Source organism: Rhipicephalus sanguineus, chromosome 10 (genome assembly GCF_013339695.2).
Source record: "Rhipicephalus sanguineus isolate Rsan-2018 chromosome 10, BIME_Rsan_1.4, whole genome shotgun sequence".
In the NCBI taxonomy this organism is placed as follows: domain Eukaryota; kingdom Metazoa; phylum Arthropoda; class Arachnida; order Ixodida; family Ixodidae; genus Rhipicephalus; species Rhipicephalus sanguineus.
This window is the reverse complement of record NC_051185.1, coordinates 67,476,417-67,488,647: the sequence shown is the minus strand read 5'-3', so window position 1 is coordinate 67,488,647 and position 12,231 is coordinate 67,476,417. Positions and strand designations below refer to the sequence as shown.

Below are 12,231 nucleotides of genomic sequence, written 5' to 3'. Positions count from 1 at the left end.
AAAGCGAGCCTATCCTGCGCGATCTGGAGAGTACACGTGCCTTGCTACAAAATGTTATAGGATGCTTGCGCCGCACTGATTCGCAACATCACTTCTTACAGCAGCTCGAGGACTGTTCTTGGGTTTCTCCTCCTAATCGCCTCCCAAACGAAAGAACCACAATACACAGACTAACAAATAAAAACAAAAGTCAAATGCTTTTAGGTCTTGTCTCGATCGCCTTCATTTTTCTCAATCTACTCTTAATGACAGCTCTACAGGATGGATCAGTATGAAATCGAACCATTTATTGTCCTAATAAATTAGAAGAGAGCCTGGTGGCCTTCACGTGAGGGCAAGCCGTAAATATTACACCTCCTGTTCGGGCGTAGTCGACCGCGGTCGCGGTAACCGCCCGGGCGTGGTCGCACGCGGTCGCGTGCTTATCTTCATGGGGGATCAGCAGACGGCTCATAGCTTTGTACGTGTTGTGCTCTCATCGATGAGTGTGTTGAAACCACAGACAGCACAAAGGCCACTGCGCTCGCTGCGGTGGCCGTGGTTCCTAAAGGAGGGAGCTGCCAACCCTACACTGTATAATATTCCTACTTGTCGTTATTGCATTGATTGCTTCGCCTTGCAGCGAAACTTTTACTTTTGATATTCTTCTAATATTTCGCCACTACATGACATGATACAGCGTGTCATTTTCTACTTGGATCAACCACTCTGCATGACAATCAACATGGGAAATGTAAAGTATAATGAATAAAGCAGCTGGAGTGGGAGTACTTACCGTGTCTCTTTTCTTTGTCTCCTTCACTTTCTGTGTCGTCGTTACACCAGCACTGAACCGTACCAAGTACTCCAACATTTAATTGCAAAACAAGACATCGTGAAAAGTTGCCTCTCTTAACAGATACTGTTGTGTTCTTCTGGCATGAATTGCACAGAAATTGAATCACCAGATGTACTGTTTGGATTGAGGGCAATATTCAGGTTTCAAGTTAAATTCATCGAATGTTCAGAAGTACGTTCGTGCACTGCAAAAAGTTTGGTTAAACTCAGAATCTACCAATTACCTCGAACACAGTACTTGTACTTCATGTTAAAGGTATGCAATGTCTTGTATAGTCTTACATGTTCAAACCGCAAGTACAGGGTTTTTATAATGTTGGGTGTCGTGCATCAGACAATCTGGAGGCTTGGCATCGGTTCCGTTAGACAAACCGCCAGTTCACGATGGTTGCATCATCAGTTTGGCGCCGGGCTCTATCCCAAAGCCAGTGTAACGACTTTTTGTATAACACTCTGGCACAAGAATAATGAATCCGAGCACAGGTTTATTCTCATTCACGTTCCACCTTTCTTTGTCCTTCATCGGCGACCAATAATGCCGCTGATGGGTTTGTGGAAGGAACCTTTTCCGGTGAGCGCATCGATGGCGAGCTCCAGCGGCTGGAACTTGAGACGATAGAAGTCGAGGATGCCCATGCCAAGGTTAGCCAGTGCGCCAGTGACGCCGCGAACGATGCTCGTGAGGTAGCCGGCGCAATGGCGGACCAGGCTGCGCAGAGACTTGTGGTAGCCAGACCAGATGGCCTGCAGCAGGGTCTGGCTCTCAGTCTCGGTTCGTATCTGGCCCGTCGAAACCCGCTGCAGGAACTCTCGGAACCGCAGTTCCGTCTCGTCCGTCCTTGAAGAAGAGTACGGGGAATTGAGAGCGTTTCTAGAATTGGAAGGTTTGTATATGCGTATGGGCCCCAAGCGCCGCTTCTGCGGAGAACCCGGGTCCCTTCGACATATTGTAGAAGGCTGAATACAAACACTACTAACGTTCCCCCCACCCCTCGGAATGCTTACCACATCAACTTGCTTTGAAAAGAGCATTATAAAGGGTATGATTTCAGCTTGTTGGCATGGCTTCATCACATGAAACAGCGCGGGCAAACGGGACAAGAAAGACATACAGTACTTGGCGCCAAGGATAAGCTACGGCTAGCTGAGGGGACCCTGGAAGTGGTCTGAACTCAAGAGACCTCCAAAGATGCTTTATTCTGATCTTTTTCCCAGTGAAGTGCGTAAGCGTAGCACGCACACCGGCTTGTTCACGACATGTCCGTTTTTGAAATATTACTCCAGCAAGCGGGCGCCACATGTATCATACACCAATGGCAACTCAGATTAATATTGGCAAGTAGAAAGGCTTGCCCCGCCACGGTGGTCCAGAGGTTATGGCGCTCGACTGCTGACCCGAAGGTCGCGGGATCGAATCCCGGCCGCGGCGGCTGCATTTTCGAAGGAGGCGAAAACGTTTGAGGCACGTGTACTTAGATTTAGGTGCACGTTAAAGAGCTCCAGGTGGGCGAAATTTCCGGAGCCCTCCACTACGGCGTCTGTCATAATCATATCGTGTTTTTGGGACGTTAAACCCCAGATATTGTTAATATTAAGCAGAAAGGCTTCCCAATATTGAGAATAGAGGAATCTAATTCTTCAAAGCAAGTTTGCCGTGCCCGTAAGACAGCTCTCCCTGAAATAAAAGATAAGTCTGTCATGTGCACATTCCTCCTTCTTCCAGAACAAAGAAACATGAAAGTTCTGGTCCTTGACAGAGCCAAACGCTAATCGATGTTCGGTGCAGAAGCTCAATTGTCATTCGTAATGCCCTAAACATGAATAAGCTATTCACTTTGTAACTAATTGGAAAAACTGTGTTTCTTTAATATAATATTATCGGTGTATGCTCTCAATGCACTCTGCAGCTACGCAAATGCTTCAGCTTTCTGTTTCTGATAAGCCACATTTACTAAAGGCAGAAAGCCAGATTTCAGCTAGTAGCGAGGTTGATTGTATAACAGTTTCGCAGCATTCATTCGCATTTGGCACATTGAGTGCGTAAGCATTGACATGAAGAGATGCAGTGCAGCTTTCTGTGACCATCTTTTGCTGGTTTGATTATTCCGCTTAGCGTGTCGTTGTTGTTGTTGTTGTTGTTGTTGCTGCTGCTGCTGTTGTTGTTGTCGCCATCGTCGTCGTCGTGATCTAGGATTTAGTGAGCATATATACATAGCAATCATCGCCTTCCTCATCATTACCGAGTGCTAATACTGCACAGGTGCACAAGTACGAGTGCGAGAGAGAGGAAGTCGAGCGCTCCCTTGCCCCCCGCCCTCCGTAGCTGACGCCTCTGCCCGACATTCCTTGGCACCAGTGCTGGGCATGCGGCAGAACTTCAGCGGCTTCCGGAACATTTCTGTGTAGCTGCAAGTAATAAATAGACATGTTCAAAAGGGTCCTACCTGGTTCGCACTTGAGTCAGGAGGATGTCGATTCTGCTGATCCTTTGCTGGATTTCAATTCGCTCCGTACTGCTGCTCGTCCTCTTCAACTCGACGACCAGGAGCTCGCGCATGCTAGTCAAGTTCCGCTGGAGCTCTCGGCCAGTGGTGATTTCTACCTCGATCTTATGAATGAGGGTTCGCTGCAATCGCAAGATCTGTGAAAACACAAGGGGCACGTCCCTGTTGTCCCAAAGCAAAGGAAGAACTTCCCCACAACAACGCCTACCATCAATGAAGTCTTGTGGCTTTAAGCAGTCATATGCTATTGCACACATCATGATTTGGAAGCTAAATTTATAGCATGTACTAAAGCTTGCCCACTGCTTTTGCCACCTACGTATTCCATTTTAAATTGGCGTACATGTCACCTTCGTGCACTTTATATCTAACCGAGTAGATTTTTTATTTCCTAAACGTTCAGCGTCTCATTTTATTCTTTCTTCACTTAACTTGCACCGTAGCACAGTTCTTATGCAAATTAGTTTATTGCAATATGTCATAATTTGTCTGCTGTTATTTCGCTCTGCTGTACAGCCTTGCTGCGACTTCAGTTAACACTCGCATTTGCACAAGTTTTTCATGCCAGTTTTCTTCGTATTAAATCCTAAGTGAACGTCATCGGCGGCGACGTGACTTAATAGTTGTCCATTTAAGCTGCAACAAAACGCCCATCACCGCTGCAGTGAAAGGCAATGAGGGGTCGATTCACTTGTCGCTTGTAGCAAAAATCTTCATTTTCTGAGCTACGTCACTGCAGAAGACGTCAGATGCATATGTCCAACAAGATCTTGTCTAAAACGGTACATATGTATTGCGAAGAAAAGCGGCTACTAAGGCTCGGAAATTTCGTTAATTTATTGAGTGAAGCGCCAAGGTCTCAGATCGACCGAACTAGCCGCTGCAAGTAAAAAGTTATGTACAGTCGTCAGCAAACTGAGCTAGAAGGCTTCGCAGCCTGACCTGGACTGGTTTGACTGATGCCAGCCGCGAAGCACTGGGCGCTGTTGCCGAGGTAGTACTTCTGTATGCTTGAATAGTATGTCTGCATGCATTGGTAAAATCTCGGCAACAGAACCCAAAGCGTGCGGACATGCTGCGATTCGAGTTAAGCTTGCTGACGACTGTACAGCTCTCAGCAATAGGAACGCGATAACCGTTTTGCATGGTAGTCGGCGCTTTTGTGCGCCGTCGTTGAAAGTTTCGGATGCTGAGCAGGCTCATTATGGTACAGAGTAAAAGAGGTATCGTGCAATATGTAGCGTTTTAGTCTCACACGATCACGCAGAGTTCATCGGTGAGGCAAGAAATTTGCCGTAGTTGAAGGCGGTGAAACGAAGTTATTCGAGCGATAGCTCGGTTTTGCTTGCTTTGGGAAAGGACGAGACGATTGGTTTGGAGGTGTTTGACTTTATTGCATGTCTTTGTTTAGGCGTGGAGGACGACAAGTCTACACGCTTCGAATACTCGCCGCGACAAGGGAGCCTACACGTTGCACGACAAGACAATGCTCATACGCTGCCCAGTGCCGTCGGAGCTCTGGGCGCGAACGTGCAATGATGATGATAATGATGGCGATGGTGTGAGGTTGAGCCCTTTGTATCGGGCGGCCAAGTCTAATGTGCCCTAGCCAGAGAATCCATAAAGTTAGAAAACAGAGAAAATAAATAAATGCTCCAAAGACGTGCACACACAATCGACAGTAACAGTTCGTAGTTAGTGTGCACGTCTTCACTATTCTACCACGTGAACCCCTGCCGCTGCGTCGCGCGCCACCACTGCACCAGCCTCGCTTTGGTGGTGCGGACTGCCGCATAGTTCGCCGCACCAGCTCCTCCATCACCTGTATGTAGCACAGTGTCACTCACTCGGGCACTCAAACTCCAGTGCCTCCGGCAGTGTGGTGCCCTCTCGTTGGCCTGGGCACAAACACGTACAGTGCAGCACAAGGTGTTGGATAGTCTCTTGCACACCCGGCATAAAGCCCTCGTGTCGTCAGTAGAGTCGTCAAATCGGCGGCGGTACACGAGTGTTCGCAGTGCCCCAGCTCGCGCTTCGAACCAACGTTTCTAGAACCAGTTCAGTTTCGCAGCTCCCCATAGACGCTTGCTCCCCGAAGTGGACGCGACGGCCGACGCAAGAACTAGCGGCGCCTAGCGGCGCTGCAGTTCTATCTTCCATCATGTCTCACGCGTCGTCTGCTACAACACCTATGTTACCAATCGCGCTGCAGCCTTCGACGACCATGACAGTCGAGATTCCGACATTTAAACTTTTTTCAATAACCTGGACTGTTTCAAAAAGCGATCACTTCACAAGCTATGCTCCATAAACATCAAAAGATAATCAAACGTTACCTATAATAATGGTACAATCTCACATGTCTAGCTGTCCTCTCGCACGAATATTCCATAGCCGTCAACCTGTGTTTAGCCGCCGCGGTGGAACAGTGGTTACGGTGCTCGGTTTCTGAACCGAAGGTTGCGGGATCGCTCACGACTACGGTGGTCGAAATTTTTCTACGGAGGCGAAAATGACACTGGATCATCTACTCAGGTTTGTCATCCTAAGCAAGTCGTAAAATAGAGGACCGTTGTTAATTTTTGGGCGAATTAATTCCAATTTCTTGAGAAAAGCGTACAACCCGAACTTTGTATTCCCTGAGCTCGGTTAGGCGACTTGTAGCGAAGTTAGTCTTCACGATTCTGGTGGGTTAGGCGTTTAGAAGATATTTCTTTCAAGTCCCGGCCCTGATTTGGAGAAGTGATGACCGGTGTTCGTTTCCGAGCCGCTCGTGCAACACGCGCATCAAGATGGCATTCTTCATCTTTGTCCCTTTCACACACGCTAAATCGAAAGTACTGCTTCCCAAGCGATCACCGTTCGCAAACAATCACGCACGGAGAACGGAGAAAGCGAGCACAGAGGAACGCGCAACGCGTCGCAAGCGGCTACTCCTCGCGCGTCTGAGATCGCTGCGACAGGTGCGTCGCCTCCGCGATTGTTGCCATTCTTTGAAGGGGCTGATGCCACTGATCTCCACTAGGAGGAGCTGGATGGCGCATCGAGCACGCGGGCGTGAAGTCACCGGAAGCCGCCGTTTTTGTCCCGGAAAAGAGCTTTTGTTTTCTTTTTTTTAAGAAATACCTGCTTGTAGCGCAGTAAACTGTATGAATCGACCGGAAAAGTCGTCAGGGAAGACATTTCACGCGTAAGTACCTCAAAGTTGCATTACTTTTTACGCATTTTGTACGTTGCAGCACTCCGCCGTATTCGGACGGTGTCGGCACGGCGTCTGTCATCTTTCGTGTAGCGTTCCTCGGCGTCTAAAGTGAGGCGTAATCGCAGAGTTTGAAAAAATAAAAAATAAAAACGATCATGACAACAGCTGCCACCCGAGAATATTTGAATTGTGTGACTGAGACGCACAGATGACGCCGGCTTCCGGGACAAACAGGGCACCTTCCGGTGGCTTCACAAGTGCCCGCCTCGCAGAGCGGGGATGCGCCGTCCAGCCTTTTTAATGGAGGTCAGTGGCTGATGCCGCCACGACGCCATTTTTTGCCCCGCGTCTCGTGCCTCTCAGCGCAGCTGCCGTAGAGGGGTGAGACGCCGGTAAGAAGCCGTGGGCTAAAATATGGCAGCCGCGCCGCAGTAGACGCCGCAGATGTCCTCACCCTGGACAAAACGCGCAACAAAACGCGCATCAAGGCACCCTACTCCGCGATTAGCTTCGGCAACGCGCCATTGGGAGCAACGGTGCGTTGCCGTATCCGATCCCGGGGCCCACGGCAAGTGAAGCAAAATGGAGCAGCAGTGCTGTAAGTTCACGCGTCTGCCGCGTGTGCCGGCACGCGAGCGGAGCTGTGAAACTGTATTGGTTCTAAAAACGCTGCTTCGAACAACTTGATGCAGCCAGCACCTCTGGCGGTGGCGGCACGACACTCACTTTGAGCCGCTCTTCCTTCTCGTGAACGCGTCGCACTAGAGGTACACTGAAACTCTTTCGCAGACGTTGAGCTTGAAGGTCAGATTGACGCAACGAGACTTTTCCTGTGTTTGTAGCGAAGCAGTAGAGCTATCGCTCTAAAAAGCGCCAGCCGAAACAAGGGTTAGGTTAAGCGTTTCAGTTGCTAATAATTCTACGCGTGGCACGTTTATTCATAAACGCAATCATCCCTACATAAATCGCGGGTTTGAAAGTCCAAATGACGGCGCATAGGTGGCGATGATCTTAGAGTAAGTTCCTTGCGGCAGTGCGGCATTAGGGAGTCGACCAACGAGCCCGCAAGACTTTATGCGCGATATGATAGATAACGGGGAACACATTTGACAATTAAAATAAACATGTGCAGATTCTGACTCCTCTTTAGTTCAAAGAAAGAGGCAATATTTTTGTGGAGAAAAGTGTGGCTTTCAGCCGTATTGTAACCGGCAAGCATTGTTTGCAAATCAGCTCCGCTCTATCCGCTGTGCTCGCTAAGCAGGAATGTAAGGTGTGAAAATCCCGCGAACAACCTTCTATGTTTGCCACAGCAAAGAATTGGTCGCATCAAGTTTTATTTTGACTTTCGCAGAGCGGGGCTTTGCGCTGCCCTCACACTAGCGGTGTTTAGCACGTATCGCAACAGGTTTTCGATCAGCGAAGTCCGTAATAGAAGGAATTCGCAGCAACCAATCAAGCTTCCGACGCTTAGTGCCCTTTAAGAATGAATAGCGAAACTATAGACACGAACATGGCACACGTAAGACAACTGTGATGACGCAGCTTTCTGCCTACGTGCATGAATATGTGTGTGTGTGTGTGTGTGTGTGTGTGTGTGTGTGTGTGTGTGTGTGTGTGTGTGTGTGTGTGTGTGTGTGTGTGTGTGTGTGTGTGTGTGTGTGTGTGTGTGTGTGTGTGTGTGTGTGTGTGTGTGTGTGTGTGTGTGTGTGTGTGTGTGTGTGTGTGTGTGTGTGTGTGTGTGTGTTCGTGTTCACTTTTAGGATTGGACAAACATTGTGCAGAGTTCACCTACCTCCACGCCACCCCGGAGACCCACTCCGGGAGGATCCGTCGAATCTTCTTTCTCCACAGGGTCAAAACCTTCGTCGACACCTGCAGATCGAACGCCTTTCGCGTCAGGTGCTACCGCATTCTTTCGAACGAGCATCGCAAGACACGTGAGCAGAAATTACGCACACCTATACAAATGTGCATATGCTAAATATCAATGAAATAAAGGCAACAAAACAATTCATATCCTTCATAAATTGAAGTTGTCTCGACTCAACTCACATTGCTCAAGGCTTGGTTGCAATACGAATACCTGTCTGTCTTTCTGTCACGCATTACTTGGAGCAGTAACAGGTTCTAGGATTCAGAGAGCCGCCCACTTCGTATCTGATGTGTTCATGAAAGAGGGTCCTCGATAAAACTGAAAGTTTCTGTCACCTGTGTTCTCTTTCTGTATAACACGCACCGTAACATTCGACAGACTCATTTAAACGTTCTGGTGCTGATGTATCCTATCGCATGTATATAAAGAGCTATTGCACCACGCCAAGCCAAGAAATGGACAGCGGCAGCCGCATAGACAAGGGGGTAATTTAGAGTACGCTGTAAAGCGCCAACCACATGCAGGCGATTTTCGGGCGACAGCGACGAGCGACAGCGACGAGCGACATGATTTGCTGTCGCGGAGGGCCATCCATCGCCGTCGCTTATCGCGTCGCAGCTTTCTGGAAAACTAGAAAAAATCGCTTGTCGCCCGGAAGTGAGCGTGACGATTTCCGGCAACATGGCAGCATCACCGATCCTCGCTTCGGTTGCAATTTGCTCTTGATGCTTCCAATCGGCGCGTACTTCAATGAATGCAAGTTATAGCCTACCTTCTTTGCAACCCCATCTCACGTGGAGAGCGAGGCAGCGGCCATATTTTGTCGTTAATTTTGATCGACGGCTCGTTTTAATGTTTCGTTGGTAGCTTGCTGCAATGATGGTAGCTTGCTGCAATGTCAGTTCAAAGTGCGTCGTAGCGTCGTAGACGTCGTAGATGCGTAGTAGATAGATAGCGTGTAGGGTGCCTTGATGCGCGTTTTGTTGCGCGTTTTGTCGCACACATCGAGGCACACTAATAGCGTGCGCTTCCGTGCGCCCACTCGAGGTCACAGCAGATACTACTGTCGCAGTTAAACAAAACATTGCAAAAAAAAAAGGAAATCCCGTAATTCTGCTGTGACTTCCTTATCTCACACAAGTCAATAATAAATTTGACATGCTGCCATTCATCTACTCTGTAATTCTTTTTTGCAATTTACCTGCGTGCACGCAATAGTTTTAAATCTAGCAACCATGACACTTTGTCGCGAACATGTGGGTGCTCCCGTCGCGACGCGACATCGCGACGGAGCACGTTTGGCGCTGTCGCTCGTCGCCGTCGCTCGAAAATCGCGTGCATGCGGTTGGGGCTTAATATACAGGGACGCCGACGTCAAACAATAATATATCAGTTTAGACTGATGAATTAACGTTTTAAAGCTCTTTTGTCGTTAATTTCACCATCATATGCTTATCATTAGACGATAAAATGAAGGCCAAGGTTTTCTTATTTTGAAATTTTGCACCGAAGTCACCGCAAATGAACGCCAGCGTGACGTTGCGGATTCGAAGGTTCTTTTTTTTTTCGTGATTTGGCCCCATTGGTGTACATCATTTTTTTCGAAACTTGGTACGTTACCTTTCCAGCCCTTCAGAGGACAATGCACTTCGTTTTTACCGATTGAGAAATATACACGCCCTAGTAGATGCCGTCAAAATCTGTGACGTCACAGTTAGTGCTGGAACTTCAAGGGGACGTCGCCTATCGCAGTTTCTTTTTACACGTTTTCTCGCTGTACGAGCGTCTTCCCGCTGCAAGTTCGGCTTTTGCTATTGAGAAAGGGAGATTTACCAATACTGGAAAAATCGTTTGTCTCGTTAGTGTTTCTCGAAAAAAAAAAAACGCTGGTGACCAGAGTTTCTCGTAGCTTTCTGCCTGTCAAATTGGATCAGCACCAACTCCCTGAGGACTGGTAATATGCACTGCGCGTTCTTTTATTGTTTTTTTTTTTGTCTTGCTCGTGCAGGTCATCCACATCCTTCAAGATCCGGGCCGGTATTCTCAAAATCCTTCTACGCTTGAATTGGCATGGCAAAATATGCATGGCACAATGTTGGTTAAATGGTTTCTCTTTATTTTCGGTGGGACTTAAAAAACGACGAGCACAGGTATGTCGGTGTTGATAATAAAGCACTGCCGCCTCGCCACGATAACATGCGTAACATAGACGAGCTAACCTTTTCAACAGTGTGCTCCAATAAGGGCTCCGGTAAATAAATGCTGTATATATCATTCTGACTTGTTACAAGTGGTAAATGACTGTATTTGTACTAAGAAAATGTTCTGAATCCCTTCTTTCATTCATTCATTCACAAAACTTTATTAAGAGTCCTGAAGCCCGGTCTTTTCAGACCGAGACGGGCCGCGTCCACGTCGGCACCGTTAGGCCGAGCCTTAGGGCGCCATCGTGAACCCTCTGGACAGCCCGTAGTTGATCTTCATATGAACATCTTGGTATATTTCTCGTATGTGGAAATATGAGCCAAATATAATGGTGCGTTCGTTTAGGCTATGCAGTCGTTTAATTTTCGTGTTTATGTGTAAGCGCTGAACACGTCTTTGTCACTTCTGTTGCAACTTAGCAACCTTGTAAAAGAAACAATTCGGCGCTTTTCCGAAGTGTACATAAAAGCTCTTAATTCATTGACCTCTGAGGAGACGCTCCAGCTGTAAAGATGAATAAACATGCCAAAGAAGAATAAACGAGTCACCTATTAACCAGGCGTGTCACAGTGAACACACATTATGTTGTTTCTTCAACATTTCAGCGTAATAATCCGTAGATGAGGAACGCTATTTTAAGGTACCGTTGGTCAACTTCACTACTCCGTCTCCCAGGCGGATATAGAGGCCGATTTCCCCAAAGAACCGGGAGTGAAAGAGGCAGATAGTGAAACGAGGAAAAGGGAAGACAGGGAGGTCAACTACAGGCGCGTACGGTTTGCTACCCTACAAAGGGGTATCACAATTTTGTCGCAAAGGCGAAGCAGGGAATGCGATAGTAACAAATTTTAATGCTATATGAAGTAAGGTTAGCAGCTCACTTTTTTACCATGCGGCCTGACGTCACTGGAGCAAAACGCTGGCGCAAGGTAACGTGGCTGCTGCAGTGAGCGAAGCAACCTTCGTGCTGTGTATGACTTCAACGCAAACTTTGCGATGTGAGCGCAACACGTACAAAGGTCCGTCTGTTGATCCTTTCTAAAGATACGGCGGGCGCGACCATGGGTGACCACGCCCGGCGGGTAAAAGTACGCATTTGCTTCCGGAGCGACACAGTCTCCCCTCCGGCGCCCCTTCCTGCGCCTTTCGCGCGACGGAGACGGCCGGCGCCTTTCATCTCTGCCTTAGCCGCGACCGTCTGCAGCCTTCGCACGCTTTCACTCGCACATATAACATACGACGCGTGGGGCGATGCTGTCGATTTGGACTTTATACGGAACATGACGGTGTCGCCGATGGCAAAAATGTGCCTGGAGTGTCCATTTAATTGCTATTGCAATCAAAGAAGAAAAGTAGAGAAAATGAAGCGTGCCGCTTGAGCCGATAGCACATATCGTCGTCACGTTAGTCACCGGGTCCAGCAGAGGTCTGTTTCCGAGCAAGAGTTATGTGCGTTATGTTTTTAATGTCAATGGACGCAAAGTAGGTGATAAAAATGAAACGGTTATGTCATTTCTCAGCAATCTTAAGCCAGTGTTAACGCAAGGCAATTTTATTCTCCATCTGTAAGCACCACATGATTTCTGAGAATCAGCGATCAAGCGAAC

At 48.0% G+C, this 12,231-nt stretch overlaps 1 protein-coding gene across 1 annotated transcript; it reads right to left on the bottom strand.

Moving 5' to 3' along the window:
* Positions 1-1,356: 1,356 nt before the first annotated feature.
* Positions 1,357-8,473, bottom strand: LOC119406463 (uncharacterized). The gene is made up of 5 exons (XM_037673210.1): positions 8,339-8,473; positions 5,189-5,239; positions 4,284-4,365; positions 3,282-3,528; positions 1,357-1,675 (listed from the first exon to the last, which is right to left on the bottom strand). The coding sequence occupies exons 1-5, from the start codon at positions 8,471-8,473 to the stop codon at positions 1,357-1,359; spliced, it is 834 nt and encodes a 277-aa protein (XP_037529138.1).
* Positions 8,474-12,231: the final 3,758 nt, after the last annotated feature.